A 19,698-nucleotide genomic window follows, 5' to 3' on the forward strand; every position below is an offset into this window, starting at 1 on the left:
ATGACATTACAACTTTTGGTTTCGGTTCAAATAAGTATGATTTTATATGGAATTTTATCTCCTTTCGTTTCCAATATATTTGCAGTTAAAACAAGTTTAAACAAAGTTATGTCCCTTGTCTGAACTCATATACAAATCAGTTTCCATTAATATAACAAAAACATGTTCTGATAAATTAATATAATCTTTTTAAAATGGTGTAATAAAATGTTGAATTATTAATATATAGTATACGGTTTTAATTGAATATGCATTAAAAGTAGTAAAACTAAATTACAAATATGTTTGATGCCATAATACATTATTAAAATATTGTATAAAAGTAGAAATTAAAACAAAACAAAATCAGTCATGGGGTGCATAATTATTTTAATAATATTTGTTCAATTTAATTTATACCTGTAGTATATCGATGACAAGCCACACATTTCTTTTTTTTATTAATCACTAAATTTTCAAGGGAGGAAGGAAAAAATGTTTTATTTAATGACGCACTCCACACTTTTGATCTAAGGTTATATGGCGTCGAGCATATGATTGAGGACTACAGAGATAATAAGAGACGAAATCCGTTGCCGCCATGCAAATGACTACTCTTTCGATTAGCAGCAAGGGATATTTTATATGCAGAATCCCACAGACAGCTCTCTCTCTCTCTCTCTCTCTCTCTCTCTCTCTCTCTCTCTCTCTCTCTCTCTCTCTCTCTCTCTCTCTCTCTCTCTCTCTCTGACTATTATACAAAAAAACAACAATGATCAAGATGTTTCACATTAGCACTTTCACATGTATGTATGTATGTATGTATGTATGTATGTATGTATGTATGTATGTATGTGTGTATGTATGTATGTGTGTATGTATGTATGTATGTATGCATGTGTGTATGCATGTATGTGTATGTATGCATGTATGTATGTATGTATGTATGTATGTGTGTATGTATGTATGTATGTATGCATGTATGTATGTATGTATGTATGTATGTATGTATGTATGTATGTATGTATGTATGTATGTATGTATGTATGTATGTGTGTATGTATGTGTGTCTGTGTGTGTGTATGTCTGTATGTGTGTATGTATGTGTGTACGTATGTGTATGTATGCATGTATGTATGAAGCCCTATCCACATCTAATTCACTATATCAGTCCCAAATCCAAACAGTTTATTTTGCTCCATCATTTAGCGACCATACGTGACTCTGAAGTGGATCGTTTTTCTTTGCTGGGTTTCTTGATAGCATCTTCTTGGCTTGGTTTTGGAAAATACTTTACTAGTAGATCTTTTCTCTGTATTTTTCCAAGTATCGAGCCCAATATATTTTCTGAAACAAACAAAAAATATCTTATATAAGTATTATATTTCAGAAATAAGGTTTTTTCGAAGACAAAGAAAGAAGAAAATGCACTATTTAGGATTTTAATTTTAAAATTGGAGTAATTTAGTACAACCCGAAAACTGTACTCATTACATTCTGACCGGCCTCGGTGGCGTCGTGGTAGGCCATCGGTCTACAGGCCTGGTAGGTACTGGGTTCGGATCCCAGTCGAGGCATGGGATTTTTAATCCAGATACCGACTCCAAATCCTGAGTGAGTGCTCCGCAAGGCTCAGTGGGTAGGTGTAAACCACTTGCACCGACCAGTGATCCATAACTGGTTCAACAAAGGCCATGGTTTGTGCTATTCTGCCTGTGGGAAGCGCAAATAAAAGATCCCTTGCTGCTAATCGGAAGAGTAGCCCATGTAGTGGCGACAGTGGGTTTCTTCTCAAAATCTGTGTGGTCCTTAACCATATGTCTGACGCCATATAACCGTAAATAAAATGTGTTGAGTGCGTCGTTAAATAAAACATTTCTTTCTTTCTTTCATTACATTCTTGGGAGTTTTTACACATTCACATCGTAGTTCTAAATATACATTATTCCTCACTATTAATTTCTTACTACTAAAAAGGAGAAATAAACATGGCATGCAATCTATTGAGAACACTCATATTGTTATAGTTTGTGCTGTTTATATTTTGAAAGCGCAAATACAAGCACTAAAGTGATATCAAGGACATAGCTGGTTAATTAAAATTAGAACATACACACGCACGCACTCCAAAATCATGCAGTACAAAATCTGAACAACAAAACCGTTATCCGCAATCAAGACCTTATCTGCAAAATGCAGAGTCAAAAGGGCATCTGGAAATATAGTGGTTGAATCTCTATCTACTGCCTCGTGTATAGGAAGGCTTTACTGGACAATACATCCTTCTTGCCAATCCCAAACCAGTTTACTCAAAACTACCACATGACAGAGCTCATTGGAATACATATAGCTGTAATGACTTGCACTCATCAGTCAAAACAGAGATGATATCAGGTCTAAGCGAAAGGTGAACATATTTTACCCCACCGATGGCACCCATCATGGGTACTGCCACCACAGTTGTCAAGTCTTTCCCTTCATTTAAAACGATAAAATATAAATATGCAAGAGTTCCACCAAAGAGAGTTCAACGTATGGAATAGCATCAGTCGTCATTTTGGTCAGTGATGGATCGTATTTAGTCGATATAGCCTTCAATTATCTATCATAAAACAAATACTTAGTTAATTAAAATCGGAACACACCACACTCACGCATTCCAAAAGAAAGTAATACCTAATGGTTGATTTTCCTTTCCAGCTTGTAACTCTCGCATGAGTGCAATTTCCAAAAGTCGAAAACTCTGGCTATCCAGAATTTGTTTTTCTGTCTCATTCAGTTTTAGAATTTTACGCAGTCTGTTGCAATCTCTTTGATTTAGATCCTCTGTCATAGCTTTTAGAATTTGCGTATGCCATGGATGTAATGAAGGCACAGCTGTCATGAAAGGATAGTTTACTGAAATAGAAAAAAGCACACAAATGAATGAGACGGTTTTCCATAACAAAACATATAATATAATAGCTATTTTACTGATAATATAGGTCCATTTTAATATTGAAAGTTCTAGTATTAACAACATAATTGTTAATTAAATAAATACATGTATATATGCATACATATATTTTGGCAATATGTAAGAACTATAAATATTTTATGTTAGTAAGAATCCTTGTGGTTTATGCAAATCACTTCTGTTTATATATATTTTTAATTTGTGAGATAAAGCAAATACCCACATTACTGTCCATTTCAACAGGTACATTTGAAATGTTAATGTTCATTACTATTCAAATATTTAATATTATTATATACATAGCAATCATATATATAGATCTACAGAAACCATAAATGTTATATCCAGTGAAAAGTCATATATTCACTGTATTTTAGTTAAGTGAAAATATAGAAATCGAATTTACTTTTTTGTAAAATAGTAGTATGATTAAATTATCTCCCTTAGTGTCGTTTCTTCGTATTTAAGTTTGATGATTACCAATGCATCTGATCGTATTCGGGTGGATGGTTGAGGGGCGTAGCTCAGTGGTAAATTGCCCGCCTGATGAGCGGTCGGTCTGGGATCGATCCCCGTTAGTGGGCCCATTGGGTTATTTCTCGCTTCAGTCAGTGCACCACGACTGATATATCAAAGGCTGTGGCATGTGCTATCCTGTCTATGGGATTGTGCATATAAAAGATTACTTGCTACTAATGAAAACATGTAGCAGGTTTCCTCTCTAAGACTAATATGTTAAAATTATTAAATGTCTGACATTCAGTAGCCGATGTTTAATCAATGTGCTCTAGTGGTGTCGTTAAACTAAAGAAACTCGATTTGTTTTGTTTTTGTGATTGTTGTTTGCAGGATCGTTTTGTCAGGTACGTTTGCACAGCAGTATTATAAATAAATGTTAATTTAATAATTAAATAGAAATAATTTTTATTCAAATTTCTTTTTAAAATGTCTATAGTGAAGTAAATTTTCTGGAAAAAATCCATCGGAAGAAATATATCATGGCGTTGCATGTTTTCGACAGAATATTAACAAAAAGCGAAATATATTGTCAAAAATTAGGAAAGATGTATATAATAAATAGACTATTTCATGGTGGAGTTTTTAATACAATTTTTTTTATGTCAACTCGTGATGTGTGAAAACAATATTTTAACTCATTGCTTCCCAATGCGTGAAAATATAGTTTTCACACATCACAAGTTGACATAAAAATCGTATTCGAAAAACCTCATGAAATAACCTCCCTATATATAATTTGTAATATCTAATTTAAGATTTCAAATGTAGACTTAACCGTAGAGAAGTGTATGTTTTTGATACTGTCTAATATACTGGATGCAGATAACTGATGTGTTGGATAACTGATGTGTTGTGACATGTTTTACTTTACTTGACTTTACAGGGTTGTACTTAATGGGAGATGTAAGGATAAGTGTCCGCCATGAAATAGGGGGAAAATGACTTTTCATTTCAATCTAAACTATAAAACTATAGTCGAATGGGCGTTTGATAAAATAGTAGTTGATTCCATTGATCTAGTGTCTCGTCTATAGCAGGACAACCAGTCCCGAGGAGACCATTAACTGAAAAATTCACTGAAAAAAGTAAAGTTAAATGTTTTAACCGATTTACTTTTGATTTAACCAGAAATTTAATTCAGAAATTCATATTCATATGCATGGTGAAACAAATCGGTGAATCGAATAGTAGAGCACGGTTTTTTTTTCTTTTTTTTTTTTCTTTTTTTCCAAATTTTTATTACCCCAGAAACCATTTGGTAATGTCAGGGTTGGGGGCCCTGAAGTCATTACTTACAGTATGAGTCTATAATACAACTACTTATAGGCCTATATGTCAGGGATCTATCCAGACATTCTCTGGTACCCAAAAAGGTCCCCCTCCCAGAAGAAACAGGCATTAAAAATTCTCAATGTGCCTTCATTGTTTATTTTGTTTTCCCAATTTTATCTGCTATGGGCCCCTGGTGAAAAATCCTGGACAAATCCCTGCATGTACATATATAAATATGCATGTATAGAGGTTATTCTCAACAAGGGAAGCAAAATGATGTGACGTGAATAACCTCTATTAAAAATAACCAATATACAATACCTTTACATTACAGGTTTCATATAGGCAGATAAAAAAAAAAGATAAAAAAAAGAGCGAATGTTCAAGTCAAGAAAGAGAGAGAGAGAGAGAGAGAGAGAGAGAGAGAGAGAGAGAGAGAGAGAGAGAGAGAGAGAGAGAGAGAGAGAGAAAAAAAAAATAATAATAAAAGAGTAAAGACATTTTTTATACAATATATATTTTTCAATTTGCAGTTTATCTTTTATTATATTTTGAAGTGCCTCAACATTTAGTCCGGACTTCTGAATTTTCATTCTATAAATGTAATATTTTACATTAATAATTAGCCAATTAATAAATCTGTATTTTTGATTTATAAGTCCAAACAAAACTATATTTTTGTCCAATGAGATGTGTTCATCTTTGGCTTGTAACCAATATTCAACAGCTTTCCAGACTTCAGCAACTTTTGTACAATTATAAAACAAATGTTCCAATGTTTCTGGTTGGAGATAACAAAAATGACAAATATCAGAATCTATATATTTTATTTTATGCCAAAAAGTATTTTTTGCTATTGTTCTGTGTAAGATTTTATACTGGAACCACATTAAAGATGGGTCTTTTAAAACTGAAAACGGTAAACTGTAATAATATCCCCATATTTGTGGAGAAAAAGTACAACCCAGTTTACAATATTTTATTTGTGATGTAGGTATTACTTTATTCCTGTTCAATAATTGGTATATTGTTTTACATCCCTTTGTATCTTTTAGAAAAATTCTTAGATTGAAAGGGAAAATTGGATTGTTCAAAGGTACAAATATTTGGTTATCAGTTTTAATATTGCCAATAAATGTTCTGATTGCTCTTATTAAAGTGGCATATTCTAAAAAAAAATATTTTATATTGTATCTTGCTTTACAAACTTCATAATCCATAAACTGTCCTTGCTCATTCAATAAATCTTGTATAAAAATTATACCTTTTTCAATATAGTGTTTATACAATATAGGTTTATCATCTTTAATGATATGACTATTATACCAAATATTTGTACTCATTATTTCATCATTATTTTCCCAAGTCTGTTTTTGTTGTATCTTTAACCAACTTTGTAATACATTTTTCCAAAACAGATTTTTAATTAGTTTTTGTTTTTTCTGAAGGAAATAATCACCGTAATTTAACAAAATTTCTGCCTTTAGTCCTGTTTATGCCTGGAATAGAGTTTTCCATTTTGAATTTGTGGTAAAAAGTATTCTTATCCAAGAGGCTTTTAATGCAATCATAAAATTTGAAATATGTAACATTTTAATGCCTCCATTTTTATAGTCTTGTACTAATACTTCTCGTTTAATTCTTTCTGGTTTGTTCTGCCAAATAAAAGTATACAACATTGTATGTATTTGTTTTGCTATTACTTCAGGTGGATTTGGTAAGGAAATAAGTAAATGAATTATTTGTGATACTATTAAAGTTTTAACAACAACAATTCGACCCAAAACAGTCAACTTCCTTGATGACCATTGTTTTATTAATTTTTTCATTTGAAGTACTTTTTGTTCGAAATTACTTATACTAATTTGTTCAGTATTAACAGAAAATTGTTCACCTAATAGATTAAAATTTTCCTCACCCCAAGTTAGTTTCCATTTTGAATGATGAAATACCTCTTTGGAAAACTTTCTACTACCAATCCAAATAATTTTAGTTTTTGAATAATTAATTTTCAGACCAGAAACATTAGCATAGTAGAGCACGGTTACCAAGGGGATTCCTATTTCTTATCTATATATCTTATCCCCAAATATGAAATATATGTTGTCAATGAGGAAATGCAGCATTTCAGTCTCACTATACTTTAGTTTGCATTCACTCTCTGTCTTTACAAATTGTCCAAATCCGTGGAAGATAGTTATATATTTATAGCTTCGTTCACTATGCCATTTTAGTCTAGCGGGAAAAGACTCTTCACTACTCTTGTCATGATTCTTTTTTTTTTACCCCAACCCCTGCCTAGTTATTTAAAACTATGTATTGCCCTGGTATGTGTGCGATTATTTCAACAGATGAAAAAATAGAAGGTCCAAACTCAGTCCATATGTTATGTATGCCGAACATCTTTTATGATAGGTTTTTATTTGTGTGTTTTGCGGTAAAGATATTTAATATAGTCTAAGCAAACCTGGTGCAATATTAGTAGCCTGTAAAACGGGTACGTTGACATTGAGCTGAACTGTCTGATTCGTCTGAAGACGAGTTTGTTCTTGTTTAATCAGAAAAGCTTGCAGTGCATTGACAGGCATCCCAGTTATCAATGTGCTGGCTGTTATGAAATAATTTTCAAATTGAAAGCGATTTGTTCTGCCTTCCAGCGTTTGAATAATCGATCTGAATTCTTTCAATGTGTCCACAAACTTCTGCTTCTCTTGCATGGCAGATAGGGTGGAATTAACATCGAGGATTTCTGACAATAGCATCAAATCCATTCTGGTTTCCTTGGCTCTGGCCAGCAAGGATGTGTGAAGGGTCAAACAGCTTTGTATTTCCAACCTAGACGCAGTCGTCACACGATGTCCATTCTTGACCACTTCGCCCGTTATATTTAAATGATCTACTACATCGAGCGCCTTGTGGAACATTCGTCTGTACATCTCCACCTCTTGCACCAATGTCTCCTGGTTTCGTTTGACGACTGCGTTACTGACTTCGCGATCACTCTCAATCTCTTGCAGATCAAGCAGTTGTTCGGCCTGGTCGTTTAGTTCTTCCTTTAATTTCTGTTCTTTGTGTAGCAACTCTTTTAGATGCTCTTCCATTGATGTTTGTGTTGATGTCTTCTGGTCTTCTTTTGAGCAATTTTCTATGGTGAATAAATTACAAAATAAAACAGTAAACAAAAGAGTAGGTATATTAGAGGAAATTATGGTTTATATTCGTTATGCGGAATGCAATTGTTTATTTGTGGGTCTGTTTTTAATTTACGTATTATACATAACGATCAAGAACTTCATGTTCGTGGGAATCCTCTGACTAAGTCACACTGGAGCTGTGAAAGTATCTGACACTTGAAGTTACCACACCCCCTTAATAGTTCAACTTCATCTTCCCCCCAGACTCGTGTATTTTATTTGCTAGTCAGATTGACAGACAACTGCTGGTCTAACAAGTCCAGTGTGTGTTAGCTTGACGTTCCTACTGATGCTGCGACTGAATTCAAATATCCATCTGAACCCCTTGGACACAATGCTAATTACACAAATGTGTACATGTTATTGTGGACTGCATCCACCAATTCAAAATTGTATATCACGACACGAAAACAGTAATTGTGTCTTACAAAACGTTCCGTAGAAACGCTCTGTATTATATTGAACAGAAAGAAATATTTTATTTAACGACGCACTCAACACATTTTATTTACGGTTATATGGCGTCAGACATATGGTTAAGGACCACACAGATTTTGAGAGGAAACCCGCTGTCGCCATTACATGGGCTACTCTTCCGATTGGCAGCAAGGGATCTTTTATTTGCGCTTCCCACAGGCAGGATAGCACAAACCATGGCCTTTGTTGAACCAGTTATGGATCACTGGTCGGTGCAAGTGGTTTACACCTACCCAATGAGCCTTGCGGAGCACTCACTCAGGGTTTGGAGTCGGTATCTGGATTAAAAATCCCATGCCTCGACTGGGATCCGAACCCAGTACCTACCAGCCTGTAGACCGATGGCCTGCCACGACGCCACCGAGGCCGGTCTACATTGAACAGAGTCACTTCAGTTAATAACAAATCTTTTGATTTAGTTAAATCTCATATATTCTGATAATGTTATTATTAACGTCTATATAGTACAGAACCGTGCTACAAGTGTGTAAGTATTAGAGAGCTCACTGGTGACGTAAATATAATGCATGTAACAATCGGTTATTTAGGTGAACATCAAATGAATAAACTTCCGATTACGTAAAGCTTTGAAAAATTGGCTCTTACAAGACCGTATCTATCTAAGCAGAGGGGTGTGGGACAATGTAATTTTTGTGCAGCCAGAGAAAACCTTATATTACTGAGCCTTGATTATTTTTCATTGCACAAGCTATGTTAGACTGCCCACTTTTAATGTGACGCAGTTTGATCAACATTTCTGATTGCATTTTCTGAAGGCTCAATGGGTAGGTGTAAACCACTTGCACCGACCAGTGATCCATAACTGGTTCAACAAAGGCCATGGTTTGTGCTATCCTGCCTGTGGGAAGCGCAAATGAAAGATCCCTTGCTGCTAATCGGAAAGAGTAGCCCATGAAATGGCGACAGCGGGTTTCCTCTCAAAATCTGTGTAGTCCTTAACCATATGTCTGACGCCATATAACCGTAAATATAATGTGTTAAATAAAACATTTCTTTCTTTCCATAACAGTTTGCAATGCATCCTATATCACATCCCACTAGAGCGTTGTGTAATTGTTGAATGGCCCTTGGTATTCGTTTTGGTTTACATACCTCTAAGAATAAGAACGTCGTGTCTTATTTCCACAAACAATCCAAATTCTTCCATGCAATCTTGATTATGTCCAGCAAAACTAATGAATATTTCAATGCTGTTGTCGGGTACCATGAAGGTCAACAGAATACTGTTAGAAGGCTCAATGCCATCGAGATACACAAACTTGAGTGGCACACACAGAGTTGTCGACACTTGCACTCTGAGTTGTTCCAATTCTTTGACCGTCAGTCTGGTTATATCTCCACCGATATAAAACTTTAAGTACTTGTAGCCATTTTCTGTAAATAAATTCAATATATAAAACAAATCATTCGTACCTAAGTCAGTATTAAAAATGGTAAAATGTTTGGCGAAAAGAAAAACAAGTATGCTCAAGTACTTGAGTAACATAATATAATAATTTGCCAGCTCAGGTTATGTTATATATTTTTAAACAACATACCAATAAAACACACGCACACACACACACACACACACACACACACACACACACACACATATAGTTTTCTGTCCGTACTGTTATTACACATTTAAATGATGCACGATCAGTAAAACATTGGTTTAGTTTCATATTGTAAGATACAGGAAACATGATAATAATTTACAGTCATGATAATTGAAATCATATGTATATTCTTTTGTGTGAATTTCACAAAAAATACTCAAATAATTTCATATAACAGTACGGACAGTAACAGTGATAAAACTTTTTGATATATATTTGCAATTTTATGTACCAAAACATCTAGGTCACATGAAGAATGCCTAGTGGTACATGGTGTGTTGTTAAACAAAATAATTTCCTTAAATGTTTCAAACTTTAATTTCTAATTTGAACATATGCAAACACAGTAACAGGATGGACGTTCAAAATAGCAATAATAACAGTATAGGCAGTGACTGGATAATTTCAAATACTTTTTAAAATTATGTACACACGGTCAAGGTCAAATATTGAATTCCTCCTTGGTACATATTGTGTGTTCTTAGACAAACTAATTTCTTTGAATATTTAAAACAAATTCTAATTTGGGAATATCCAAACAATAACGGTGTGGACATTCAAAACTTGAATGGGAAGAAATCCTCTCACGTGTTCAAAGATTTGTGTCGTGTGGACCAAGATACTGATTTAATGCTACATTCTAATCATCTTCATAAATCAAGGCTAATATTCGTTCCTCGTATTCAGCCTTGATACATGTAGTCAAGATTACTGATATCCACTACTAGCGCCCTCTATTGGAAGAAAATTTGTAACACCGATTATGTCCCTTACACGATGACATTGCTGACCAATCAGCATTGGTAACATGTGACAATCTTGAAAGCAATATAAAAAATTAACCGCCGAAACCTATTTTTTAACATATCGTGACAAACACGACACGCTGCCATCTTTGTTTACAATAACAAGGGAATCTATAAGGAGCGTTGCGATTCGTTGCAATCAGATCTCATCGCATCCAAATGAAATTTAAGCATTTTGTGGCACGATTTCTTGACGACATGTATCAAGGCTGAATACGAGGAACGAATATTAGCCTTGATTTATGAAGATGCATTCAAATGAAAGGGAAGGAACTGACAAATGCCTTGTATGAAGTGAATTAAGAGCAAGTTCAGAGAGTTTCAATTCTGCAACTTTAAATATGCTGGTAACATTTTCATATGACCCACATCCAATAGAGCACAATGCTAGACTTTGACATATGAATTAATGTTGATTTTGTTCAATGTATTCCATTGATAAATCACCAAAAAGCTAACCCAAAATCAAATAAATATATTTCTTTCAACAGCCTTAATATATATATATATATATTATTTAGAAAACTATATTTAATATGTAATTACAGTCGTAAAAAGTCACTGTTGATCTTAACAGTTGTGGCAAACTCAGGGTGATCTTTCTAATCATTGTTGTGTATATATGTCAGAATAGGCTGTATGTATGCGTGTGTGAGTGAGTGTATGTACTATGTAAGGTAAGTGTGATTGTGTGTAGTATATTATGTGGATTTGTGTGTGTATTCTGACTGTCTCGCTGCAAAGATGTTGGTTGTACCTGGTGTATCTCTTGGAGTGTAGAAATAGACTACACGTTTTTGACTCTCAACAGAAAACGAAATAAATTCTTGCATGAGATCTTTTCTCTGAAGATGCCATAGGACGCTTTGTAAGTAGATAGTGTTGTATATGCTGATTTTTCGCGTTGTCAACATGTGCTTGAACATCTTCATGGGTGTAGTTAGCTTCTCTAGAGTGGCCGTTTTAAATCCGAGTTCTCCTAGGAAACAAATAAAAGTGTACGTTCATATATAAATGCACACACACACACACACACACACACGCACACACACACGCGCACACGCACACGCACACACACACACACACACACACAGAGTTTTGAAATAATCATATGAAACCCGCTGCAGCCACAGAAGGTATAAATATCCTTTAGCAGGAAAAGGTATTTTATATGCACTTTTCACAGAAAGGATAGCATTTACAGCGTCATTTCGACTCATTTGATATACCAGTTGTAAAACAGTGGTTCCTATTATTGTCTTCGTCTATATAGCAGCCAAGTATTATGTTTTATTACAGAATGCACAATGTTTTGTAACTATGCCATAATTACCTGGCACAATAAAATATGAGCAATATTCATGTTAGTGAGAGAAATGCGGGTTTAATTCAAATATATATATATTTTTTGCAGCAATATAAAATAATTTAGAGAGATATATAGACATACAGACAGAAAAGCAGACAGACAGAGACAGGCAGAGGGAGATAAGGTAGAAGGGGAAAGAGGGGAGAAATAGGTACATATTTTCATATATTGTGTTGGACACGATTCTAAATATAATATTCATGGCACAGACCCTTCCCCATTAAAAATAATAATTCATAATAATAATGCCTTCTCCCATTTATGATTTCTAACGGAGCTAAACTTGCACCGTGTAGATAACAACAATGGTTTTTTTGGCCTCACATACCACCAATTAGGTCCTTCATTAGCTCGAACTCCTCTGTATCAATACTTTGAGATATTTTCATTAGAAACACTTTGAGTGTCCAGTCTTCCGACACGTCGGCTGATGATGGTAGGATGCGCCTCTCTCCTCTCGCCCCACTAGTTGTCGCTATGAAAATAACACAAGCAGATCAATGTTACAATTATAGTTGTTTTTCCAAAAACAAACAACAACAATAAAAAACCCACCAAACCTACAGCAAGAAATTGCCTGCATGATTTTAAAGTAAAACTACTTCATAACTTTACTTTTCAGAAAGGTCAACTTGTCATGGTCAACACTCTCCACACGACCTCCTGCCCCCCCCCCCCCCCCCCCAAAACAAAAGCAATGAAAAGGGAAGAAGCAAAGGGGGAAAGGAAGAAAACAAGAAAACACCATACAAAGATTTAGTAAAGAAATTTTAAAATGTTTAATAATTATTATTATTCTCTAGTTATTGCACGCCAGTCTATTACAGTTTGTTCTTACATTTAACTTACACAATACTTTCAAGTATCAGTTTTCGTAATTTCATCGTAATTCTTACCGTCTTGGTGTTGTAGTAACTCAAAAACAATTTTATGTGAAACACATTTATGTAAAACATAACAGGTACGGACCTCGGAAACCTAACTGTGGCTGTTTTAAGATATGTACACAGCACACAACATTGGGACAAAGGTTAACCGTTTGAATATGAAAGACAAAACTGAAATACATGGTCACGGCTTTATCTTTGCACAATGCAGAGTCGAATGAGCATTTGGAAAAATAGTGATTGACTAGGATAGTACTATTTGTGGCAAAAATTCAATCGCGGATTTTCGCTAATTTTGGATATGTTGTTCTACCGAAAAATACGCTTCAGATGATATCAAAATCATTTCTATACCATTTTTTTTCGGGTCAAACCCTTCAACGACCAGACTATACGGAGAGCAAAAATAGCAATATCTATTAATCATTCGGTCAAGACAGTTTTACTAGTTGTTTTTCGGATTGTTATTACATTCCAGGGGTGGGCTATATTTATACTCGTAAAGTCAAGATATAGTCTTCTACAATAAAACTACGATGAAACATAAATGACATTTCGGAATGAAACTGCGGTTGGCATAATGTATGCCATCGGTTTGCTTCATCCTGATCGTGTAAGACACCCCTCCAACAGCCGATGTGTATTTTTGTGCTGGCGTGTCGTTAAACATTCATTCATTCATTCAAGACACCCCTCCAAAAACTTTTGTTTCCCAAATCACTACACCTTACTTTGTATTGACTTTGTATTTGAAGACACCCCCCCCCCCCCCCCCCCCCCCCCCCACACACACACCTTAGTAATACGTTTTGATCGACCAGCCTCATCTTAAATTCGTATATTTCGGAGAAAATAAAATGTGGAATTAACGTGTAGGAGGAAGTTGATTAGTTAAATACGTATTCATACCAAGTATTGGATGACTAATGTTCGGTAATATATTAGCATATATGTGTATGTATTTTGTATGTGCCGGTGTAAAAAAAAAACCCATACAAAAACCCCACTAAAACAAAACACAAAAACAAAACAATACCCCCCCCCCCCCCCCACCCCCAAAACAAACACACGAAGTATTGGATGACTAATGTTCTGTAATATATTAGTATATATGTGTATGTATTTTGTATGTGCCGGTGTAAAAAAACAAAACATACAAAAACCCCACTAAAACAAAACAAAAACAAAACAATACCCCCCCCCCCCCCCCCCAAAAAAAAAAAAAAAAAAAAAAAAAAAAAAACACCCACCCAACCCCCCCCCCCCAATTTAAAAAAAAATCAAACACCCTCCAAAGAAAACAAAAAACAACAACACACGAACAATAATAACAAAAATAATAACACTACTAACACATACACAATCATTCAAAACAAAAAACTAAAAAGAAGAAAAACGAATTTAAAAAGTAACTTACCTAGTTGTCTGTTTTGCCCCGAGTTCCATTTTCCCTGTAAATCCGTTATTTTCCGTACTAATGACGTGAAGTGAGTGCCTTTCGTTATCAAGGTGGATACTAAAAGTTCCAGTTTTTCACTATCAGTTGCATTTGTAAATTTCCCATGATCCTCTTGTGATATCACATCAAGTTCCAGCAGCTTGGTGGCTATGCCATCTAGACTGTGGGCAGACGTGTCACTCAAACTGTCTATGTAATCCTCAACAACCTGGGCAATTTCCATTTCAACAAATTTATTTCTTCTTCATTTTACAATTTGTTTTGTTTATTAGCTTTGTTATCCCTAGTTTATACACCCTGTAATTTAGAGGTATAAAACAAATATTAATATGATTATTCTGTTGATTTTGGCAAATTCAGTGTGTTTCTCGTCTTAGTGTTTGTAATAACTAAACAAACATTTTATGCAAAACAGATGTACAGTCTTCTGAAATTAGGGTGAATGACTTTAAAATAAAACTGTTTAACGCTGTAACTATAACTGATATAATAATGTAACAGATATAATAATGGCTGTTTCTTTGTTGTTGTTTTGGTGTGTATATGTGGAATCTCTCTCTCTCTCTCTCTCTCTCTCTCTCTCTCTCTCTCTCTCTCTCTCTCTCTCTCTCTCTCTCTCTCTCTCTCTCATTTAAAAGTAAACCTTAAAACTCAGAATTTTAAGAGTATTTACAAAACTCTTTCAGTCCAAAATTGTGGAATACAAATACAACAAAAACGGCTTGTTTGTTACCACAAATTTTATAAAAGCGGTTCAGTTACATAAAAATAATATACACCCACTTACATTAAAAAAAAAACAATGACTGAATATTTCCTGTTATGTATAAGGCTGTCAATGGCGACGTATTAAAATATGTTCATGACTCACTTTACCCGATGTTTTAATAATGTCCGGATGTCTATAAAATAACGACAGTTTATTTTTACATACCAATTTTAAATTTTCTGTAAAGGTTTTCGCATTTTCAAAATAATCTACTCTAATTCATAATAAAGTCATCTCCCAGCAAGCATGCATCGTCGGCCCGATGTTGGCGAATGTTCCGACATGAGCGGCAACCATCGGCAACCCCCAACCCCCGCTGAAGCAAATGGTCCGCTTTCAGAACTAAAACATACAGGTTTATACATATGGAGTTTCTAGTGGTGCAAAACAAAATAGAAAAAGGGTCCACTTGGTTCATATTCGACCCCCCCCCCCCCCGTCCCCTCCCCCAGGTCCAGATCACGCTACGCCCCTACGCGATGACGATATTTTCTGTGACTACATCAACACTAATTTACCAACGGGTATTAATAATAACTGTGTAAATAAATCCATAGTCTACAGCAGGCCTACGTTCAGTTACTTAGCGGAGTTGATTTTGTCGAAACATTATTACATATAAGATAGGCCTACTTACGAATTCTATACCAAAATATTTTATGACAGAATTCAAAGACGTGTTTCTCAACCGATCTAGATACTAATACCAGCTACAAACTCAAACTGTAAATCATAAAGACGAAATGACCCAGATATTAGGTCACCTTGCTATTCCTTCTACTCGAAAATATGTTGTAACTTTTGAGTTCAACTACGCTAATAATACAGTAACGATCAAAACAAAGTAAAAAGAAAACATTACCTGGAATTGCTGAGATATATATTTAGTTATGAGAAACATTTACTAAGCGAGATTGTTTAGGGGAAAGAGAAAAGGGGGGAAATGGCGTATAAAAGGCTAAAGGCGCACCCTACGCCATATCCGTTAAGGCGACACAGAGCTGTTCACGTGACAGCGAATTTCCTAGAAGCAACTCGATAGTGTTATGAATTCACCATGCGACTCAATGCGCGGTTGCTAGTCTAACATTATCTGATTAAAGCCCAATCGATCTGCTACTGCGTATTTAAAATAAACTTTAACTTTGCTAGGCAAAGGTTCGTTGTAAGTTATAAGATCTATATTTTTTAGCTCCCGTCTGAGATAATTTTGTCCTATTTTGAAATTTAAGTTAGATATACCTATTAGTTTAACACAAGTCATAACGAACTCCAGTAATTGATTATACATGTATATGTATTTCTCGGCCAGGCAATATTCATGACACAGACCATACATAATAACAACAACACTAATTACAATAATAATAGTAGTTGTAATCAATGTGGCAAATATCCGTATAGTAGAGAGTGTGAAATAGTAAAAGTACGGTTTCCAAACTTTAAAAACAATTCCATATTCAGTAGCGTTATTGTTTTTTTTCAAATATTATTATTTTTTGTATGTATATATATTATTCCATGAACGGGAGTGCTATATGGAATTTATGAAACGAGTTTGGGAATTATTTTATTTCTTTCATTGGTCAAATGTTGTTAAAATAGCAACAAATTAAAACTTTAAAGTAAAAAAAATGCGACGCCAAAACCTAAGTGAAGACCCCCCCCCCCGCTCAAAATTCCCCCAATCCCCCCTCCAAAAAAAACCCCATAAACAAACAAAACTAAAAAAAACCCAACCCAAATAATAAAGATAACCTTACTGAATATGGAACTGTCTAAAATGTATGGGAACCGTAATTGTAATATTTCACACTCGTTACTAAACGAATATTTGCCACATTGAGTGGAATTTATGAAACGAGTTTGGAATTTTTAATTTTTTTTATTTCATTGGTCAAATATTGTTAAAATAGCAACAGATTCAAAATTGTAAGTAAAAAAAAAAAATGCGACGCCGAAAGCTAAGTGAAATTTTATCTACTTTTGTTTACTTGAAAAGGTGGTCCATGTGTCAGAGGAGACAAAAATCCTCTCTCTTTTTTTTCATCGACGAAATCGGGTTTTTTTTTTCTGGTTTCTTCCAACGTGGTTTTCCCCTTGTCTTCTTATTTTGTCCGTTAGTTCATTCTCCGTGAATACGGCCGTATTAGTAGCTTTGGCGTCGCATTTTTTAAACTTACAACTTTGAATCTGTTGTTGTTTTAACAATATTGGATCTATAAGCGTACAAGTTTCGCTGTATGCGGCAAATATCGATATAGTAAAGACTGTGAAAATATAGTAAAATTACAGGGAAACGATAGCCTTGAAAAAAGTTCTTATTTATTTATTTATGCATTACTTTTTATGTGACTAAGTAATATTTATATTCTATTTTGTAAAGTTTCTTTGATGTAATTGCGCCATATGTGCGAGCTCCCATAAGTAAATTGCTAATAATACACATCAGCGAAAAGGAACTAAAAATAAAACCTCATACAACACTGCACCTTCCTATCATAATATATAGTACAGGTAAGCACACGATGACAAACATGACTACAATCGATTGACCTACATAGATTCACAATACCACAACCAGCTAGGCAGCATGTACTTATTTTGTTGTCGGAACATATGTTAGAACGTACCAGGCCCGCAGGAACTGGGGCGTGGGGGTGATGTGCCCTACCGCCACTCGAGGCCGTAAATGTACGTTTTGTCCTATTATATATAACAGTAAAAATATAGCTTGTGCCCTCCCCCTCCCCCGCCTCAACACACGATGGAGGCAGTGACCCGCCCCTTCCCCCACTAGAGGTTGTGCCCTCCCACTTCAGATATCGTTCCTATGGGTCTGTGTACGTAAAGAAAAGTAGAATGCATGCATTTGTTATACAGAAATAGAATAGTATACAGCTACGTGTAGTCGTAATATAGATTACAAACATCAATATTCAGTTTGATCGATTACCAATGTTTGGCAGTATAACGACAGGATACTCTTTGTGTGGCAACCACATACTCCAACTGGTATGTAATCAATAAAAGTTGTTTGATTGGTGATAAAGCCATACTACCGATTTTTGCCCCAATTTAACATTACTGCCAAACAGCTATATAGAGTTACAAACGAAACGCTACGAATTTTTACATGGATTCAACTAATGAGTAGAATGATGGAAATACTTGGTGAAAATTGTTCAGGCCAGCTCATTTTCCCCGAACCTTTCCATCTTTTTTGGCCGAATTTGACGCTCCACCTCCCCGTCTCATCCGGCTATGGTTTGGAATTGGTTAAAGGCTATTATAGACTGGATGCGACGTCTGCTGCTTGTGCTTTCGGCGTATATATATATATATATATATATATATATACGCAACGTACGCATCCAGTCTAGACGCTCTAGTTGAAAGTCGAAATACATTGTAGTCCTGTTCAATTGTTTAGACACTAAGTTTTTTGCAAATGTTACGTTTAATTCCAATTCAATCCTTATTTTGAAAACAAACCCAAACTCCGACAGGTTTTATATACAATTCATCATCAAAAATGCACGAACATTGTCTTTGTTTTCATGCAAATGTAAAGAAAACAAGGATTGAATAGGAATTAAACGTAACATTTGGAAAAAACTTAGTGTCTAAACAATTGAACAGGACTACAATGTATTTCGACTTTTTTTTAGCCGGACCGCACGCACGCTCCTCATCCAGTCTACATGAGCCTTAAGTCGTAATCGTTGAGTGTGGTAGATCCTGAGTTCACACCCAACTACCTACTCCCACCCAAGTGAGTATTAACGGTTCAGTGGGGAGATGTATCGTGTGCTCGCCTGAGGTGCATGCGTCGCAGGATTGAACCACCTCGGTGGAACCATTCAACTGAATGGGTTTTTTCTCGTTCCAACCAGTGCACCACAACTAGTCAAAGGCCGTGGTATGTGTTTTCCTACATGTGCGAAAGTGCATATAAAAAATCCCTTGCTGCTAATGGAAAAATGTAGCGGATTTTCCTCTGATGACTACGTGTGAGAATTACCATATGTTGACATCCATAGCCGATGAATAATTAATTAATGTGCTCTAGTGGTGTCGTTAAACAAAACAAAGCTTTTTAAAAATCTTACTAACTACTAACCATTTACCCCTGTCCTGGACAGACAGTTCAGATTGTATGTCTTACTTTCTTCTAAAATGTTTTGCTGTTTACAATTTATGTATTACTGTTTTAATAGCATGAGCCACCTCCAGCTCTACCCCTTATTAATATTGGTATCAATAAGGGGTAGGTTGAAGATGACTCGAGCTACTGTTTTAGGAATCGGAATGTGCAGTCTTGAACAAAATATGGTGTTTTATTTTATTATTATTAATTGTTTTGACATATATGTATCTAGTACGTTT

The 19,698-nt window shown here is 35.0% G+C and overlaps 1 protein-coding gene across 2 annotated transcripts; it reads right to left on the bottom strand.

Annotated features, from left to right (window-relative positions):
* Nucleotides 1-992: 992 nt before the first annotated feature.
* On the bottom strand, nucleotides 993-18,570 carry LOC121369630. Of its 2 annotated transcripts, none has more exons than XM_041494661.1 (8): nucleotides 18,481-18,570; nucleotides 14,499-14,837; nucleotides 12,523-12,669; nucleotides 11,583-11,804; nucleotides 9,511-9,792; nucleotides 7,194-7,871; nucleotides 2,656-2,877; nucleotides 993-1,326 (listed from the first exon to the last, which is right to left on the bottom strand). In XM_041494661.1, exons 2-8 carry the CDS (start codon nucleotides 14,761-14,763, stop codon nucleotides 1,181-1,183), a joined length of 1,962 nt encoding a protein of 653 aa, XP_041350595.1. In that variant the 5' UTR covers nucleotides 14,764-14,837; nucleotides 18,481-18,570; the 3' UTR covers nucleotides 993-1,180. The 2 variants fall into 2 exon arrangements, with proteins under 2 accessions (XP_041350595.1, XP_041350594.1); XM_041494660.1 differs by lacking the exon at nucleotides 18,481-18,570 and adding an exon at nucleotides 16,172-16,302.
* Between the last annotated feature and the right edge of the window lie 1,128 nt (nucleotides 18,571-19,698).

Source organism: Gigantopelta aegis, chromosome 4 (genome assembly GCF_016097555.1).
Source record: "Gigantopelta aegis isolate Gae_Host chromosome 4, Gae_host_genome, whole genome shotgun sequence".
In the NCBI taxonomy this organism is placed as follows: domain Eukaryota; kingdom Metazoa; phylum Mollusca; class Gastropoda; order Neomphalida; family Peltospiridae; genus Gigantopelta; species Gigantopelta aegis.